General features: G+C 36.2%; 2 protein-coding genes across 3 annotated transcripts; both read right to left on the reverse strand.

Annotated features, from left to right (window-relative positions):
* Positions 1–4873: 4873 nt before the first annotated feature.
* On the reverse strand, positions 4874–6935 carry LOC118480969 (disease resistance protein RGA2-like). 2 transcript variants are annotated; one of them, XM_035975998.1, is made up of 2 exons: positions 6367–6935; positions 4874–5530 (listed from the first exon to the last, which is right to left on the reverse strand). In XM_035975998.1, exons 1-2 carry the CDS (start codon positions 6922–6924, stop codon positions 5486–5488), a joined length of 603 nt encoding a protein of 200 aa, XP_035831891.1. In that variant the 5' UTR covers positions 6925–6935; the 3' UTR covers positions 4874–5485. The 2 variants fall into 2 exon arrangements, with proteins under 2 accessions (XP_035831891.1, XP_035831894.1); XM_035976001.1 differs by having other exon boundaries at positions 4880–5603.
* A 445-nt stretch (positions 6936–7380) lies between these two features.
* On the reverse strand, positions 7381–9159 carry LOC118480967 (putative disease resistance protein RGA3). Its single transcript, XM_035975995.1, has one exon. It carries the CDS (start codon positions 9105–9107, stop codon positions 7743–7745), a length of 1365 nt encoding a protein of 454 aa, XP_035831888.1. The 5' UTR covers positions 9108–9159; the 3' UTR covers positions 7381–7742.
* Positions 9160–20934: the final 11775 nt, after the last annotated feature.

Consider the following 20934-nt stretch of genomic DNA (forward strand, 5'->3'; position numbering starts at 1 on the left):
GAGACAAATGTCTGACCAATTCAGATTAGAGGTTTTAACCATTCAGACTCTGTATAATTGTTAATCATTCAGACACAAATCTCTGAACCATTCAGACATTTGCTTGTGAAACAAACAGTCTGAACCATTAAGTGTTGAATCAATAAAAGGTCTGAACCACTAAGAGCCCCATTAAAAGATAAAGAGTAAACTGCAATTTTACCCCCTGAGGTTTGGGGTGATTGGCACTCTTACCCCCCTCACGAAATAATTGCAATTTTACCCCCCAACGTTGATGTTCTGTCGCAATTTTACCCCCTGCCGTCAGTCAACAGTTACTTGACTGTTATAGGTAGGGGTATTTTGGTAATCTTACCCCATATTTTATTATTATTATTATTATTATTATTATTATTATTATTATTATTTATAAAATCAAATTATCATCATCATCATCATCAAATAACCCAGATCCTCCTCTTGCCTGTTGAAGAGAACCGCAGCTCATTCTTCTTGTTGATTGGGGATAAGCACAGCCTCTTCTTCTTCTTCTTTTTGTTGTTGATTGGGGATGGATACTTCTTGCCGATTAGAGACAACCTCTTCCTCTCCCCCCTCACTGATCGATCAACAAACAATTACACAATCAGTTATTTGAAGAGACGTACACCTTCTTCTCCTTGCTGATTCGAGATACGCACGCCCACCTCTGGTCGTCTGGAACCATCTCGATGAAACCCTACGCAGCACCAGTCTCCGTTCACCCCTTTCTTCTCCAAACCCAAAATCTGAAACCCTAACCCTAACGATTGGTGAAGGTTGGTGGTGCACGGGGTAGTGGTGGTTGTGGAGGTGTACGGTGATTGAAGGTGGTGACGATGTTACGCAGCAACAGAGGAGGTAGCGACGGAGATGGAGGAAACACAAAAGCTACACAACTGCATGAATTGGGCAACCGCTCTCGGAATTTCAGATTCTCACTTCATCCACCTCAACGAACACCAACAACAAAACCCTAACAATCATCACACGCCTTCATGTTTGGGACAATATCTCTCTATATCCTACTTCCCTAACGCCGACGGGTAACTAATACCTCTTCATCCCTTCCAAATTTCAGCTTCTGTGTGTAAATAGTGTGTTGTTTTGGTTGATTTTACATTCAGGAGGATTATGTAGGCCAATTGGTACTTAGGGTTCCGAAAGCAGCTTTAATGACATCTCAAAACTTAATGTTGAATGATCATAAGCTCGTTGTGTCGGTTTCTAAATTTGAGATGTCTTCTACTCAGGTTTAGTTATCTTATTGTTTGTTTAACAGTTAACAGTAGGCAGTTGTTTGTTGTTTTCAGTGAAAATATTGAATCTTTATGTATGAACAAGATGAATTAAACTGATATTTGATAAATTGTGAATTTTACTGACAAAAATATTGAATCTTTATGTATGAACAAGATGAATTGAACTGAGGTGGTTGAGGGTTGGGGGTGATTTGAGTTAAATGGACAGCGGCGAGAGAGAGAAGTGGTTGAGAGTGTTGGAGGGTGGTGGCTGGAGGTGGTTGAGGGTGGTGGCTGGAGGTGGCAGTGGTGGTTGTGGTGGTGGCAGGGGGTAATATTACATAATATAACAAAACACATAGGGTAATATGAAAGGGCATTATAGTCATTTCACATTAAAGTTAACAGATCTGTTAACAAATTTGAGGCCGAGGGTAAGGTTGCGACATAACAGCAAACGTTGGGGGGTAAAATTTCAATTATTTTGTGAGGGGGGGGGGTAAGAGTGCCAATCACCCCAAACCCCGGGGGTAAAATTGCAGTTTACTCAAAGATAAACAAACAACCCCATAGTCTTTAGTGGTCAACATAAGTTAAAAATAACCAAAATTCTCATTAAAAAAAATCACTATAATTTTCATGCACTAAAAGACAAATGTCTTTATACTTTAGCCAAACATTTACTCTTTTATATATAATAATAATTACACAAAACAATCTTTAGTTTCATCGAAACTATATACTCTACCTTTCATTTTAAGATTTGCTAAAAACAACCTTTTAAGTTCATGTTTTGCTACAGAGTACAACATTTAGACCGCGGTGAGTGGTGACGTTGGTTGGGGTGGAGAAGCTAGCCAACGCTGGCTAGCTCACTCTGTGGCAGCGTTGGCTTGGCGTTACCCAGCCAACGTCGCTATGAAGCTCGGTGCCTGGCTAGCTGAGATTGGCTGGGGAAATCAGACCATTGGGGGTAGCCGTTAGCGAAACAGCTAGTTAAATTAAAAAAATGATTTTTTGTACCCTATAAATACTACCCCTTTTGTACAATTTTTTACCACTTTTTCTACATCTTTACTTCTTCTATCTTTTTATTTTTTTATAAATTTAACCCACGTCCTTTACAATGCATTCTTTTGCCGTGGATACGACCCGACCAACCCTTTTGGATATCAAGAACCCCCGAACCCTAGCCCGCCACAAAACCGTCAACCAACAAACCGACCTAGCGGCCTTTTCATCTACTCACTGCTTCCCGACCTAGCGGCTGCCGCGTCATATATAGGAAACCGTGTTTACACGAATTTTCCATACGATGAATCATCTATTCCCGTCATTAACCTTTCCCAACCCGATCCGGTTCCTGAAACACAACCGCAAGGCGTGAGCGGTTCGTCATCAAAACCCGCGAAAAAAAGAAGCCACAAAAAATGGATGAGAAAGCCATAGCGGCCGCTCAACGAACTTCATTCAAGTGGACGCCACTAGTAGAAACCGTTTTGACAAAATGTTATATCAACGAATCACAAGATCTAATTGAAGGTATTTTTTTTATATAACAATAGAGTAAATTACGTTCTTGGCCCCTGTGGTTATATCACTTTTACTATATTAGCCTAAAATAAGAATTTTTAACATATCTGCCCCCATGGTCTCTATAACTAACCATTTTGGCCCCTAAGTCTAGAGATCATGGTGGTTAGGGGCCAAAATGGTTAGTTATAGAGACCATGGGGGCAGATATGTTAAATTTTTTTATTTTGGGCTAATATAGTAAAAGTGATATAACCACATGGGCCAAAAACGTAATTTACTCATAACAATATTACCTTTTTAGTTTAATATATTTTTTATAATGCTTATTATTATTATTACTATTATTATTATTATTATTATTATTTTTCTTTGCATAGGGAATTCACGACACCGCCAACATTTTTGGGATTCTATTAAGAAATCCTTTCACACGCAAATGAGAAGCGAGGAGGTGTATCGTGAAAATGATAGCCTCTCGTCCAAGTGAGGTGACATAAATACACAAGTCACCACGTTCAACGGATTTTTCCATAAGGCGAGGACCTCGTCAAGGAGCGGTGAAAGGGAGGCGGGCTTTATCAAGAACGTCATTCTGGAATACAGAGATAACAAGAAGCATGAGTTCAAGTACATGCATTGTTGGGACATATGTAGGTACGCTTCTAAATGAGCGAGAGTGCCTACTGCTAGCGAATCAACTTCATCAAAAAGAGCACGAACACCCTCGTCCCAAGCTCAGTCCGATACTCGTGATCAAGAGCTTGATCTAAATTTGGATGATTTTGATGATTCTCATCGCCCACCAGGTAGAGACACGTCAAAAAAGCGGGTTCAAAGAGGGAGATCTGGTTCGGCATCGGGTTCGGCCTCAGGTTCGGCCCCTAGCTCGGCCAGCTCGGGTAAAGGGTTGTACACCGACCAGTTGGAAAATTGGAACGAGAATCGACACATTCAATTTCATCCAACAACAAAGGATGGAGATTAAGAAAAATATGCAAGTCGTGTACGATAAAAATACATATAACAAAGAAAAACGCGACATGAAATTTCTCACCATGAACGTCGATCACCTTAGCGGCCCAGAATTGGAATTGACGCTGAAGATGAAACAAGAAATCTTAAAGAAATATGATATGGGCGAATCTTGAAGTATTTATTTTCTTTTTTATTTTATATAGTTTTATTTCTTAATTTTATTTGCAGTTTTTTTAAATTATATTTCGTATTCTGTTTTAGTTAAAATAAAATTTAAATAGTTTAAAAAAAATAAAAAAGTAACAAATGACACATTGCTGGCCACACCAACCCACACCCAGCCAGCAGCCCCGCCACGCCGCACTATCCATGTGACCCCACCAGCTTGCCACTTGTCGCTCAAAGCCCCAAACCAAGCCCCCCCCCCCACCCCTCCTAGTTTTAACACAAACGGCGTTTACTTTCTTGGTTAACACCCGAAATTATTGTCATTTCCGCTTTGTCTTCCCCAATCCGACCCCCCCCCCCCCAAATAATAATAATAATAATAATAATAATAATAATAATAATAATAATAATAATAATTTTCACAGTGAATCAAAATAAACAAAACATCAAGAAACTAAAATCGTCAAATACAAACACTCCCAATATGATATTTCGTTCAAACCCATGCATTAAACATATTTATTACCTAAAAACGTCAGATACAATAAGCACAAAATCAAACCGTATCAACCAATTATAAACTAAAAAGAAGACATCATTTTCAAAACAAAAAAACGAAACATATGGGAGGAACTTTAGACTTTCAAGTTTCGGGTTCCATCTTGTTCGGGTTCAGTTTAATCAGATAACACCATAATTGGGTACGTGTTAATTTTATTCTGGTCGGTTTTTTGGGTCTCTATTAAAAAAACATCACTATTGACCGGGACTTTAGAATTATAAAGGGTTACAAGTTTTCTGTCTTCATATGTCTATCAAAGAATAGTGGTGCACAAATCCTGTATTGGGTCATAAGTATGGTCAACAAGGTTAAAAACCGGATATGGCAATAATCGGGTCGGGTATGGAACCTGGATGTGGAGAGAAAGTGATGTTATTTTTCCAGGATTTGAGTCTTTTTCCATCAAATAATACATATGTATTCACTGGAAAGCTTCAAAACGTAATTATATATAAAGACCAATGTTTCAAAATCCAGTTTTTATACCGTACCGGATGGTTTAACCGGTTTTACCGGACAGTTCAACCGGTACTATAGGCCGGTTTAAACCGGTTTTTAAAACATTGATAAAGACAACTATGAACAACATATAATTTCATTGGAACAAACACCGTAAAACAAAATATACATGATCTTAACTCATTTTAAGGGGGTGGCGGCGCAACTTGTTGCCCGACTACCTGCCATTGCTTTGTAAAAAAAAAAGTTTATACAAAAAAAAAAAAAAGCTTATACAACGTAACTTTGAACCCATAAGTGATCCCTAATCGACAAGCTTTGTCTCATGAACAAGAAGACACCACATATTCATTCCACGAATGCAAAAGTAAACAAAAACCAAAACATAAAATCTGCACATGAGCAAGTGTTACCTTGTGTTCGTTAGAGTGCCAGATTTTGGTGCATGTCATGAGGTAAGACCTAAATACTGAATCAGTCTCGGATTCGAAACTTTTTGCACAGGGTTTCTTTTAATAGATTTTCACTAATTCTTCAAATCATACAAAGCACCTCTGAATCCGCCCCTGTACTGAAACCATGAGATAAAACACCATGCTAAAGTAAGTCACCAACCCTCATCTTAATCTTCATCTTCAGAGGGCCTAAATAAATAAAAATAAGGGTTTAATGAAGTTTTATTCGCTATATTGAAACACCATTAATTTTGATAGCAAATTATGCATAATGAAACAAATAGTTTTTGAAAAATAATATTTTGTAATTATTATATTCTATATGGATTTACCCATCTTTGTAAATAGTATTATGGTAGAAAAGTTTTTGTATTTGAATTTTGAACATTTTCTTCCACTGTGTGACTATGTGATTTATTAAAGTAAGCTCAAATTTGACCATTTTAGCCATCATACTCAAACAAGGCTGCCTCAAACTTTTTGGAGACTCAAAGCGGATAATAAAAATCGGGGCCTTTTTCATAAAAGAAAAATAACATTATATGTTTTTAATCCTAGATTGTGAAGGTAAAGAAAACCAGTAATCTCCTTTATATGCCTCTATTTTTTATAGTAGAAAATTACCTATAGTTGTTATAAATATAAACTATATGAGGGCCTAGCCTTTTTAGTAATTAAAATTTAAACTACATGTTTCTCAAGTGGACACTACCACTATTCTACAAGTAAGTTATGTTTTACAATGGCCAGAATATTCTTAATATCTAGATTATAAAAATTTATATATTGCTTTTTTAAGTGGAGGCCCCAAAATTTTGTAGGCCCTAGGCCAAGCCTAGCTTGAACATAGTGTTGGGCCGGCCTTGTACTCAAAAATCATAACTCAATCCACGAAATTAATTGCAATAAATAATAAAAGATGGAGCTAAGACATGGAGAAAACTAATGTTACCATGAGGTCGGTTCTGATATTAGGAATGTGAGAAATTTTAGGCCATTCTATACCCATATCTTTTTCACATCTTTCACTTAACTTTGGACATCCGAGTATCACAAGTTGATTCATATCCTTAAAACTTTGCATCTCATCCGGTAAAGAAACTAATTCATTGCACTCATTTAGTCTCAAAACCTTAAGTTTTGGAAGTTTACCGGGCAAGGAAACCAAATTCGGACAAGTGACGATGTTTAATTCCTGTAAACAAAGAAACATATTGGCGGTGTCTTCTGACATGTTATTGTCATCATCATAAAAGTACTTCAAAGAAAGCATGAACAACAAGTGAATGACCCTAAGATTGGGCAATCTCCCAAGTGTTGGAATATGCTCACACTTCTTACACCGAAAAAATCTAATTTCAACAAGGTTCTCTAAATTGACCATCCAACTTGGAGAAATAACCGTTCCCATGTAATTATATATTTCCAGTCCCTTGAGACGCGGATTTGGTTCTAGTCCCTCGAGAACCTCTTCATCATTTGCAAACGTTTCCCCTTTACCTTCTCTCATAGAAAAGTTTTGCATTTGAAACCGGCACTCTTGGCCTCACATAAACCTCCGACATTCTCAAGTCCTGATATCTGCAACTCCCCCTCAATAAGATTTAGATCCCCCAATTCCCCTATTTTGGCGCCACTCTCCTTACCAACAAGAAACCATGGAAGTATTCGGAGACTAGTTAGTTCGTTGATTCCAAATGGAAAATTCAAGAGTGACGTACAAAAACTGACGTCCAAACATTGAAGATTAGTCATGAATTTTAGGCCTTCGGGCAACTTACACAGTTTATGACAATAACACAAAAGCAAGACTTGCAAGTTTTGGAGATAAATAATTGACTCTGGTAAAACTTTGATGCTTGACTCTGATAAATTCAAGTATCGTAGATGTTTGAGTTTGCAAATTGATTTTGGCAGTGTCCTTAACCCAATACCACACAAGTATAATACCCTTAGATATATGTGGTTGAAAATTTGGCTAATACCAGACTCATTAATCTCTCCAAACATTAGGATTGACCTTAATGTTAAGTTTTTTAAATTCTGGTGTGAAAAGAAAAACTCTGGACATGACGAGCTTAAATGAAGCACCTCATTTGGGAATTTAACCTCGTTACACGCAAGCTCTATAACTAAAAAGTCATGTCTCATCACGTGTTGTGCCATGTCATGTATCAGATCATGCATTTTATATCTATCGCCCCATAATTTGTTGTCCTTAACAATATGAAAGAAGGACCTCCAAACCAAACAATTGAATATTTCTTCCCCAAGCACATATAAGCTTATTTCTCCTCTCGGTGGAATGTAACCGTTTGACACCCACAACTAAATCACTACATCCTTTTCCATATTGCAGCCTTTAGGAAACATACAACAATAAGCGAAACACCTCTTCAAATGTGGAAGCAAGTTATCATAGCTTAGCTTCAAAACAGCAGGCAAGATTCTAATTTTTTCCACTTCCCATATGCTGCTATCTTTTACAAGTTTCCATTCTATTGTACTTCTTTTCGACCACATTAAGCTACCTAAAGATTTCAATGCCAAAGGTAGCCCCTTGCATTTCTCAACTATTTCCTTTCCAATATTCTCTAGCTCAACTTCGTCACCTCCCACTCTTCCTTGTGCAAATGCAAGCTTCTTGAATAATAACCATGAGTCCTCTTCAGATAAACATCCCAGTTCATATTGTAATTCGCCAACCTTACTCACCATATGACTAGTTATACTGGATCGTGTTGTCATTACAACAATACTTCCTTCTGCCCCATAACTTAATGTTTTACTTAACTCCTCCCACTTGGCTTTTTCATCCTCTTCAATCCAAACATCATCTAGAACAATTAAAAACTTTTTTCCCCTTAACTTGTTTTGAAGGGAATATTGCAAGGTATCCAACTGTGTAAGTTTACACTCATATTTATCTATGGATTCTATGATTTTTTTCATTATCTCTTTAATTTGGAAGTTTTCCGAGACGTACACCCAACATCTTAACTCAAAATATCGATTCACCCTTTCATTGTTATAGACTAACTGAGCTAGAGTAGTCTTTCCCACACCTCCCATACCCCATATACCATACACCCGAATCTCCCCATTGTCATATTTTCCTATATCTTTGTCACATATCGTTCTAGTTACCATCTCCATTTCTTCATTTCTTCCATAGATAACTGAAGAATCATGCATAAGAGAGCTTGTTTCTCTATCTGGCATCTCACGTGCAACATCCACATCAATATGACTTATCGCACCGGGGGTCAAACCTAACTCAGATCTCTTAGATGCAACGGCATCCAATTTTCTTCTTAGGGCCTTAACTTTGTGAGCAATCCTAACACGAAACATAAGTTGGTTATGATCAGAGGAGAAGTAGGCTCTTACCATGTATTTGAGGCCTCTTTTTTTGTGTAGACGTTGTAGCAAAGCTTGAGTTGAGACCTCGTCCAACACATTTTCAACCATCAAGGATGCTGACTTAAGATCTCTAAGCCATAATTCTACCTCCTTTTCCTTGATATGTTTCTCTTCTGCATCTTCAAGCACAACTTCAATCTGGTCAAAATCATGCTTGAGCCTCAAAATCTCATCTTTGAGTCCCAGAAGTAGACCAAACTCTTTGACAACTTCAGAAGTCAGTCTCCCCACTATCTCCTTCACAAGGGTTGAAACAACTACATCTCCCATGATTACTATTTCAAAATATTAGAACCAATAGTATGTATGCCACTGGAAGATCGATCGTAATTCAAGAACTCTTTGTTTGAAAACCAATGCCCAGAAAATGAGGAAATTGAAAAAGCAATCTTTCTTATCCACTTGTAGTGTGTTATCAACATGTGGTCTATCTTATCCCAAGTATTAGGGGGGTGTTTGGCCTAGCTTTTATTTTTTGGCTTATAATTATTTTTAAAGTAGCTTATAGCTTATTTTCTATCATTTGATAAGTCCTTTTTAAATGTTTGGATTAGCTTCTAGCTTATTTTCTATCATTCTTCAAATAAGCTAAAAAACCATCTTCAAATAAGCTTCTTTAAATAAGCTTACCATCTTCAAATAAGCTTCTTTAAATAAGCTTATATAAGCTAATAAGCATAAGCTTAAAAAGCTAAACCAAACACCAAATTAAGCTTATTTTGTAAAAAAAAAAAAAAAAACGATTAAAAAACTATAAGCTTTGTTAAAAAGGCTAGGCTAAACACCCCCTAGATATCAACCAAACAACTTTAAACTTTAATGTGGAAATTATTCCATATATAAATTAGCAACTTTCTTGTGCATCATGACTTGTACATCATGCTTTGGAACTTTTTAAAACAAAAAACACTTCATTTTTCACTTTAAACCTTAAAGGTTTTTCTTTTACATTTTAACCCATTTCAAATTTTTAGTTTTAACTCAAATTTTTTCATCTTTTTTAATTTAACACAACACTTTATTATTTACAGCTTTGGTCCCCCATACTTTTTGTCTTTCGCAAGTTTTTCATTTTACGTTTCGTTCTAAATTTTGCGAGTTAACATGTCGTAGCGTGCATGTGAGGTTCAATGTTTTTTTGCTCTATTTTTCCATATTTGACAAACCCGTCGCAACACGTCCATTTTTCCCTTTTGAAAAGTTCGTCGCAACAGGCGGGTCCTAGATCGACTAAGTTATTATTTTCTACGTTTTACATTTCTGATTAATTTCTTCGCATTAACATACTGTAACGGGTGTGCGTGGTTCAACGATTTTAGTCTACTTTTCGTTCAGTGTAATTTCACCATTTTATCTACTTTTTTTACGATGTTGAGAGTCGATGTCGTTGTGGCATTGGTGCTACTTGGCACGGTTTTAATAACATTTTTAACCTATTAAATTTTTTACTAATATTTTGTTTTGGTTTACCCCTATACTTCCTTTACTTAAAAACTATTTTTTACATGCATATTTTATGTACGGGTATGTATAAATATGATTTGTTCTACATTCCGACGTAAACTTTTTTTATAGACGAGTCATGTTAAATATAATGCGTTTTCGTTTAAAGACGTTTTTACGTGCATATTTTTATGTACGTTTTGGTATAAATTCAAGTTGTTCTACGTTTCGATGTAAACTTTTTTGGGAAATGATTTAGGTCAAATATAATATGTTTTCGTGTTTATTTTATGTATATTTCGTAAAGTTTGTTTTAAACCGAGTGGAGTCAAATTATGGTTTCTTTTTCTCCCTTTTTTAGAAAGCTCTAATTAATCCCTTTTGATTACATGTGCATATTTTCCTTCATACCCGTTACGTTTTCTATGTATGAGTTGGTCACATATAATACGTTATGATTGTTCGATATGAATTTGATTTACTTTACGTTTGATCAAATCACAATGCTTATACAAGTTACATTGAGTTCAACTGAATACGTCGAAATGTGTGTTTTCATATGGTTAATGCATCATATAACGTTTGGACTAATCCATTCAATGTTTATGATGTACCCACGCCGCATCGCGGGCGGTTCTTAACCCTAGTTATTCTATATATAAGTTTGCAACTTTTTTGTGCATTATCACTTGGACATTGTGCTTTGGGTGTTTTTCAAAAAAAAAAAGTTGACTTTTTTACTTTTAACCCAAATATTTTTACCTTTTACAATTTTAACCATACATATTTTTTTTAACTTTAACCCAAAACTTTTCATTATTTACAATTTAACTTCACAACTTTTGTCATTTATACTTTTCATCTTTCGCAAATTTTCATTTTACGTATAGTTCTAAATTTTTCGAGTTAATACGACGCAACGTGCATGTGTGGTTCAACGTTTTTACCTTTATATTCCATGTTTGACATGTTCGTCGCAACACGCATATCCTAGGTCGAGTCAGTGTTGGTGGTCGACGACAGTTGTGTGACATTAGTACTATTTGACACCGTTTTATGCCCCGCCGCAACGCGGGGTGTGCTCTGGTAGGTTTTCAAAGAAAAAATGGTTATGCATATGGTTGTCGTAACGTTGGCTTTGGGGGTTTCCAAAAAAATTGATTTTTTTTTTACTTTTCACCCAAAAGTATTTCATAAATTACTTTTAACTCAAAACTATTTGTTTTTTTACTTTTAACCCAAAACTTTTTACCTTTTGCAATCCATCCTCATACTTTTTTTACTTTCAACTTTGGTCCTTTATAATTTTCATTTTTTGCTTTATGCTTGGTTCTAAATTTTGTTACTTAACACATCGCAACGTGCGTCTTTGGTTTAACGTTTTTACGTTTCGTTCTAAATTTTGTGAGTTAACACGACGCAACGTGCGTGTGTGGGTGAACGCTTTTAAATCGTCTATTTTTTTTTCCCGTTTGACATGTTTAACATAACGTGCGGATCCTAGATTGACTTAGTTATAACTAAAGAATTCTCGCCGCATTGCGGCGGGTCGCAATCCTAGTTATTATTAAATTTATTACACCATAGTTCTCTAAAACGTAAACATAATATTTAAAAGTAATAAAGTTTAGTGACTAAGGTTTTGTGTTATAAAGCTCAAACCATTTCAGCAACCCCTCTGTGCATAGTGTGCATGTTTCAGGTTAATTTTATCATACTCTTGAAAACAAAGATTAGAACAACCAGCCTGTATAGTATAGATCATATAATTATAAGCTGACACATGGTATAGTAAGAACTTTTTATTTTTCTTTTATTCAAAATTATTATTCATATTAATTAAGAATTAGGTTATATTTGTTGGTATCACATTTGACGGGTTCCAGGACCAATCGGACCGGGAAGAACGATGATCACACATATACGTAAAATCTCCACAAACATCACACCACTTCATCTTTAAACGAAAAAAAAACAAGAAACGAAAATTGTAACTAATCAAAACAAGAAATAGGAACTAGAACTTGAACTTGCAAACTGTTTCCAATCGAAACTTGCATATATAATCTGAGGATGGAACCATGTATATATACTATCGAATGAGTGTGAGTGAAGGGATACGATGATTCACAGAAAGGATGCAACGTTTCCATGTTAACCGTTCATGCGGTTACGTATCCTTACTCACACCTGTTCGCACATCACGGCCCAAACTCAATGACCCATACATTTAAACCTAATGGACTTGTTAATGTCTTGACCCAGTAACTAGATGGCCTACGGCCCAAATTCAAAACAAACATAAACTAGTTTAATTGTTCGACCCATTAATAAACAATAAACATAATAAATCGAGCGGCCCAAACGGATTACCTGTTGTTCTTGATTATCGGCTTCAATCTCCCTCCTAAGCATGAACATCCGTGATCCGCTTGCTTCCTTCAATCGTCATTGTTGCCGGTGACCTCGATGGTTATCACCAAGTCCGGCTCATCTTCGCTTTCGACCGCTTCTTGTGGTGCCTTCTTCGTGCTTGCTCCATTAGCCTCCGGTGCATTCTTGTCTCCCTTTTTGTTCATCAAGTCGAAGTACCACTCAATTAACTCTATGTAGTAAATGTAAGCAACTTTTACCATATGTGCGTCGTCCAGTTCATAACCATACTCGACCGCTACTTCGTCCCAAAGATCATCCTCGATCACTTTCTTTATTCCACCCTTGACGGTTACAATTCGGTGTAGCAATATTAAACTTATTTCTCTACCGTCAATTAGTGTTGGTGGCATAGCATTCTCCTTGAAGATCCGCAGAAAACATGGTATAAACCATAAAAGGATTTCCTCGAAAGTGGCGCCATAAAACTTATCATGCCCGACCAACTCTTCATGTAACAACCTTAAATCTAACCCTTCTATACAACTTTCAACGATCATGTCATTCTTATGACATCCTCCTCATCTTAGGAAAGGACCACTGCCCTTTGACGTAACTCTTTTCAGATTGCAATGGATTATCCTTCAAGCCCTCGTAATAAATCATGAATCCGACTTTTGCCTTTTTCGAGTAAACGATTTCCTTCTTTTTGATACCCAATGTGCCTTCACCGTTCAACCTCCGATTTTTCTCTCTTTATTTCAAACTCTTTCTCGTAATACCCTTCAACATATTCTTTGATATTTTCTTTATCCTTGCGGTGCCCGTTTTCGACATCTAGACCCTCGTAGAATTTGTCTAGATACTCTTCTTCCACTTCTTTTTCCGACTTGTTCTCAAAAACATCAAACCCTTTCGCATGACTACTGGACATTTTCTTTAAAATACAAGTATCACCGATAGTAACCGTTTCAATTCATTGAAACAATAATTGCTCTAGGCTTAAAACGTTTTTCTTAAGTCTCGGAACGTAACTAACACACGGTATGGTCTTACTTTTCCATCCACCGGTATCTTAACTTCACCAACCCCATGAACGAATGGAAATTCTTTCTTCTTATTATTCATCGTCATACCAAAATGCCTCTTAAAACATTTGAAACACTCCTATTCCCGGTCATGTGTGTCTTAAAACTTGGATCCACTACCCAAATTGAATCATAGCTTCCTCTGCAAGCACCATCAACTAAATAGTCATTTTTCTACAGGTAATGGGGTAAGGTTGATGTACTTACTCGGACAAATAGAAGCAATGTGCCCAAATTGTTTGCACATGAAACAGTGAATCCTGGCCTTTCTCGGTCTCACGACTGGTGCACTTCCATTATGGCCAAACTTCTTCGTGAAACCCTTCGGAACCATCTTCTTGGGAAAGTTCTTGATGGGTGATTTCCACGAAAGCGTAGATTGCTTCCACTGCGCAACATACTTCCCTTTGTTGCAGCCCTGGCCACACTTTCCAGCATTCATCCTTTCATCACCAAAATCGGCACCAACCGATTTTCCTTTATCCCACAGATGATCTCCAGAACCACCATCATCTTTCTTGGTTTTCACCGAACCCTTAGCTCTGATACCAATGTTGGTATCACAGTTGACGGGTTCCCAGGACCAATCAGACTGGGAAGAATGATGATCACACATATATGTAAAATCTCCACAAACATCACACCACTTCATCTTTAAACGAAAAATACAAGAAACAAAAATTGTAACTAACCGAAACAAGAAACATGAACTAGAACTTGAACTTGCAAACACGTTTTCAATCGAAACTTGCATATATAATCTGAGGATGGAACCGTGTATACATACTATTGAATGGGTGTGAGTGAAGGGATACGATGACTCACAGAAAGGATGCGACTTTTCCATGTTAACCGTTCATGCGGTACCGTTATGTATCCTTACTCACACACGTTTGCACATCACGTCCCAAACTCAATGACCCATACAGTTAAACCTAGTGGACTTGTTAATGTCTTGACCCACTAATTAGATGCCAAATACAAAACAAACATAAACGAGTTAGTTGTTCGACCCATTAATAAACTAATAAACATAATAAAACGAGCGGAGTTGTTCTTGATTATCGGCTTCAATATTATGATAATATTTAACTAGAAATGAATTGATAGTTGTAAAATGTAAACGCTAGTTCATTTTGCTTGATCAATGATACAAGAATACAAAACAAAATAATTCAGATTTAATTTTATGAAATTCATATTTTAGTATTATTATTATTTCATTTGTATGTGAGCACATAATACTATAACACAATATCTGGTGAAGGTGTTAGTTTATGTAGTATTACTAGGGGTGTCAATACCTAACACGACAAGAAAATCATCTTGTTTGTTTCTATAATCATGTTATTGGAAAATTTAAACCCTTTTTGAAAAAATTAACCTCTTTAACAAACGGGTCAGTTCAAGGTTGAACCGTTTATAAAAATGACCCGTTAATTAAAGGGGTTGTTTTCGGTTGACCTGTTAATGGATAGAAGTGGTAGTTTTACCCGATTACTTGTAAATGAGTCGTTTGGATTATCTTTAATCTCTAAGGTTTCGAATAAAAAATGTGCAAAAATTGGACAGGGTCAAACGCGTTGAGAGTTACCGTCAACGAGTGTTGTACGTGAACATACCACAAGTTCATTAGACTAAAACTAAAGTAAACAAAAACCAAAACATATAATCTAGGCACCAAGTGTTCGATCAGTGCCAAATTTATAGCGCACATCATGAGCAAAATACCACCGAGCTCAACTGCATAAGTCATCACGCACCAGCCACCATTCACCAGTCTCACCAATCTTCATATGATCATATTTATAGAACCTGAACAGAAAAGGATTTAATGAAGTTTTTTAGCTATTTTCAAACACGGATTTTGCTAGCACATGATGCCTAATGAAACAAGCAATGAGAAAGTTATATACTTATGTCATTTGAAAGGTTGAATAATATTTTGTAACTATTATACTACATATGGATTTAATTATCTGTATAAAATATTGTTCTGGTGGCAAAAATTTCACTTAGATATGGACACCCGCGTATTTCAAGTGTATTCATATCCTTGAAACTTTGCATCTCATCCGGTAGAGAAACTAACCTGTCACCATCTACTAAACGTAATTCCTTGAGTTTTGGGAAGTTACTAGGCAAGGAAACCAAATGCATACACTTGTTTGTAAATGTCTAGTTTTTGTAAACAAGGAAACAAATTGGTGGTGTCTCCTGAGATATGTTTATGTTGTCTTCATGGAAACACTTTAAAAAATCCATGTACCCAAACTTAATGACCCTAAGATTGGGTAATCTCCCAAGTCCCATGACATGCTCACAATTCATACAACCAGGAAAATTAATTGCAACCAAATTCGTTTAATTGACCATCCAACTTGGAGGCATAATCCTTCCTTGTAATAATAAATGCTTAGTTTGTTGAGACTTGGATTTGGTTATAGCCCCTCAAGAACCTGTTCATCAGATGCAACCATTTCTGGTTTATTTTTCCTTGAAGAATAGTCCGACCGACCAAGCTAACTCTAAAACCAGTAGATTTGTTCTGCATTTGAGGTTGGCACTTTTGGCGTCACTAAAGACTCCAACATTATCAATTCCTAATATGCACAACTCTCCCTCAGGAAGATTTAGATCCCCCAACTCCCCTATTTTGCCCCCCCCCCCCTCTTCTTACCAAGGGGAATTCTGGAAAGCATTCATAGACAGTTAGTTCTTTGATTCCATATGGTAAATGCCAAAGTTAATAACAACGTCTGATCCAAATGTTCAAGATTAATCATGTATCTCGTGCCTTTAGGCAACTTACACAACTTTAGACAATAATGTAAAAGCAACACTTGCAAGTTTTGGAGATAAATAATCGACTCAGGTAGAACTACTATAAATGAGCCTGATAGGTTTCTTAATTCCTTTGGTGAAAAGAGAAAATCGGGATGTGGTGAGCTAAAATGAAGCACCTCATTTGGTATTTTAACCTCCTTACACACATGCTCTATAACTAAACAATCATTTCCCATCACATGTTGGGCCATGTCATGCACACGATTATGCATCATATATCTATCAGTTTCATACACAACAACCTAGTTTTATACACAACAACCTGGAAAAAAGACCTCCAAACCAAACAATTAAAATTTCTTCCACATGAACATACAAGTAGATTTCTGCTCTGGATGAAATGAATATGTTAACAACCCACAACTGAATCACAATATTCTTAACCATACCGTAGCCTTTAGGAAACAAAAAAAAAAGCAAAACATCTCTTTAAATGTGGAAGCAAGTTATCATAGCTTAACTTCAAAGCAGACAAGACGTCATGTCCTTGCAAGTTCCATATGACGCTGCATTTCACATGTTCCCGATCTCTTGTACCTCTTTTCGACCATATTAAGCTACCCAAGGTCTTCACTGCCAAAGGCAGTCCATTACATTTCTCAACTATCTCCCTTCAAATAGGCTCTAGCTCACATATTTCACCCCCATCTCTCCCTTCTGCAAATGCAAGCTTTTGGAATAATAACCACTAGTCCTTTTCTTACAACAATACTTCCTTCTGCCCCACAACTTAGTGATTCACTTAATTGGTTCCACTTGGTCTTTCATTATATTCAATCCAAACATCATTTCGTACAATTAAAAATTTCTTTTCCCATAACTAGCTTTAAAGGGAGTCTTGCATAACACCAAGTTGTGTAAGTCCACACTCACTCTTATCTATGGATGTGATGATTCCTTTTATTATATCAATTTTCAGAGACATACATCCAACATTTTAAGTCAAAATACTTATTCACCCTTTCATGGTTATAAACTAGTTTAGCTAAAGTAGTTTTTCCCAAACGTCCCATACTCTATATACCATACACTCGAATCTCACCATTCTCATATTTTCCTTAATTATATCTTTGTCACATATTTTTCCGGTTACCATCTCCACCTCTTGATCTCTTCCGGAGATATTTGAAGAATCGTGTATAAGCGAGCTCGTTTCCCTACTTGGCATCTCACATGCAACTCCCATATCATGTACATGACTTATGACACCTGAAGTGGTCAACTTTAACTCACATCTCTTGGATGCAATGTCATCTAGTCTCCTTCTTATGTCTTTAACAAGGGCAGTCCTGAGGGTGGGCGGGAAGGACCACCGGCCAGAGCCCGATATTTCGAAGGGCACATTATTTAAAAAAATCCGATATGTATATGTAAAAAAATAAATTAATAGGTTATACTCGTACAAACACCATCATAGACTCACCTACAAATCTATTTTTATGGTTTAGATTAGTTATTAGCCCATTGGCATTATGTTTAGACCTTTAGTGAGCGCAGTACCCAATTTCGTTAAGGCCTAAGGGCATGTTTTTTCGAGTTCGAACATGGTACACGAATTCTTAGGGTCGGCTGGTCTTTAACTTTATGAGCCATCCAAACACGCGATATAAATTTATTAGACCATGGGGTGTGGGGGTCGTTCCCTCCCCGTCTCGGCTCATCCCCCACGTCGCACACCGCCCCCTTGGGGCTCGTCACGTCGCCAACGGTGGAAGGAAGACGGAGGCGACGATGCTTTCTGATTGGCTGATGGCTGATGGTGGGGACCACATAGAGAGAGATAGAGAGTTTTTTTTTGTTTTAATTATTTATTATATATTAGTTTTTTATTAACTTTGGGTAGTCCCAACACCCTTGGATAATCCCCTTTGGATGGTCGTTTATCGAATGTGACGTGGCGCCTACGTGGCGGATAGTCCCCAAAGGGACTACCCAAACCACACCCAATGGTCTTATGAGTGGAGGAGAAGAAAGCTCTTACCCTGTATTTAACTCGTTTTTTTTGTGTAATCCTTGTAGCAAAGCTTTAGTTGAGACCTCGTCCAACACATTTTCAATCACCAATGATGCTGATCTGAGATCTCTAAGGCATAATTCTACAGCCCTTTACTTGATTTTTTTTCTCTTGTGCATCTTCAAGAAGTTGAGATGTACGTTGGATCTTGTTTGACTCATATTAGCATGGGTCTTGTAGTTGTATACATACATATAACATAGTACTATTTTTTTTTTTTTTTTTTGTTTTTCTAGTTATTTCTGGGTTATGAATTATGAATCGAAAATTGTCTTACAATATGTATAATTTGCGTACGCCTATCATTTTGTAACCCTATTTTCACTTATAAACTTATATATTTTTTCTACACTGATTTTGATTTATTATCAATTTATCATATATTTCAAAGTCATTATATTTAGACAGAATTCATCACCAGCTTTTGCCAAATATTTGTTGAACTCTTTCGTATTTCAATGAAGAAAATTCAAAATTAAAGTTGGAGAAATAACCCACCCATTATGTGGAAAATATTTCATTGAATGTTTGAAGCGGTAGTGCTCTACAGTTTTGATTTGTATTTTCATCTATATGTTTGAAAATATGCGTGAACATTTTTCCTTGATAGACTTATTGATAGTTTTTGTAACTTAGCCGTTCTAAAAAACATTTTTCTTATTTTGTAACTAGCTTACAAACCCGCGTATTACACGGGTTGAATATCACAAAAAATGTAAATCATAAGCGTGTGTATAATCATTATCGGTGAAATGACCTGGACCTGAATAATCCAGACCCGAAAACCGAAGAACCCAACCCAAACTAACCCGGACCTAGATAACCCAGACCTGATCAATCCGAACTTATATTGATCTGTTATCAGGCCACTTTTTTCAAGTCAAACCCAAACAATTTGAACCGAAAAACTGAAACCCGAAAAAAATCCAGAAGAACACCACTAATAGCTACCCAAGCATACATAAATTTAATATTTTTTTCTTTTTAATTTTCTTTTCTCATCGGCCACATATATATTCCACACATCTTTTTTTATAAACTAATTAACAAATCATATATATCCTTTAAAATTGGTGTTGTTATTATTATTATTATTATTATTATTATTATTATTATTATTATTATTATTATTATTATTATTTCAAATAAAATCTCATTCATCATCACTTCCTATTTTAGTGGATACATATACATTAATGGATGTATACACATTGAAAGAGATATATAATTAAAATTGTTGATATTCATATATTTTTAATTATAAAAAAATATTAAAATAAAATATAAATAAGTTTTTTTAGGTTGAAAGAGAGAATGCCACATGGCATTTATTGGAATCTTTTATTATAAGTTAGATTATTATAAAATATTAAATATTTAATTCCAATTAATTCTGATTTATAAGATTCGTCCATATTGTTATTATCAAGTCACCAATATGGTTGCAAAAGTCGCTAGGCATTCCCTAATCGGTCAACAAGGGAGTTGAGAGTACTCGGCCTGGGTGGAGAGTACACGGGAAGTACTCGGACATGTTAAATTATAAAGAAATTAGTTTTGGAAAATTAAATATATGTTAGATAACATAAATTTACTAATATTTATAACAAAATATGTGAAAATTATATATATTCTTTAATATGATATACATAGAAATTATGTTTTACTTTTTTTTAAACCAAACTCGGCCCGAGTTGACCTACTAGATCCGATTCCGACCGAGGTTGACAGCATTATAATCGATTCCAAGTAATTAGGCAGAGTTGAAGAAAGTCGTCTCGGCAGTCTACCTTGTAGCGACTACTCGGGAAGTACTCGGCGTTGGAGACCTTGTTTTACAACAATGGTCACGAATACAAAAGGGGTATGAGGTTTTGGGTCACTAACACTCTAAAGTCTAAAACACTGATATTAATGGGAAGATTTCGTTTTAACATGTGAACATAAGCAAATAGGCAGGCAGGCAGGCTGGCTGTTGGACTTTTTTTTTAGTAATTTCTTATTTGTTTTTCTTTTTTATTTTAAAAATAATCGGTTGTTATATATGTGATACAAATAAAAAAATATTATAAGGTGCGGTGTAATGGCTTGATGCCCCATGCTAAGTCACCCTCAGTGGGCATTAAACACTATTACGGGTGTGCTAAGGGCTTGGGCTTGAGCAAGATAACGTGCATGAAAGAGAAGTTCAGAAGAAGCATGAGAGCGTATATCCCGTATATGGATTAATTTTGCAGCTAATAAAAATCTTCTATTTCAAGAAGGCGTTGTACGAGTACAAATGGTCTAATGTGAAATTTATTAAGCCAGTGACGTTGTACGAGTACAAATG

Source organism: Helianthus annuus, chromosome 1 (genome assembly GCF_002127325.2).
Source record: "Helianthus annuus cultivar XRQ/B chromosome 1, HanXRQr2.0-SUNRISE, whole genome shotgun sequence".
Lineage (NCBI taxonomy): Eukaryota > Viridiplantae > Streptophyta > Magnoliopsida > Asterales > Asteraceae > Helianthus > Helianthus annuus.

Excerpts from the sequence above, each read along its gene's own strand:
- LOC118480969 (XM_035975998.1), bottom strand. The coding sequence starts at position 6,924 with ATGAGAGAAGGTAAAGGGGAAACGTTTGCAAATGATGAAGAGGTTCTC. Across the intron at positions 5,531-6,366 it reads ATATCAGAACCGACCTCATG|TACAGGGGCGGATTCAGAGG; the intron begins GTAACATTAGTT and ends TCATGGTTTCAG.
- LOC118480967 (XM_035975995.1), bottom strand. The coding sequence starts at position 9,107 with ATGGGAGATGTAGTTGTTTCAACCCTTGTGAAGGAGATAGTGGGGAGA.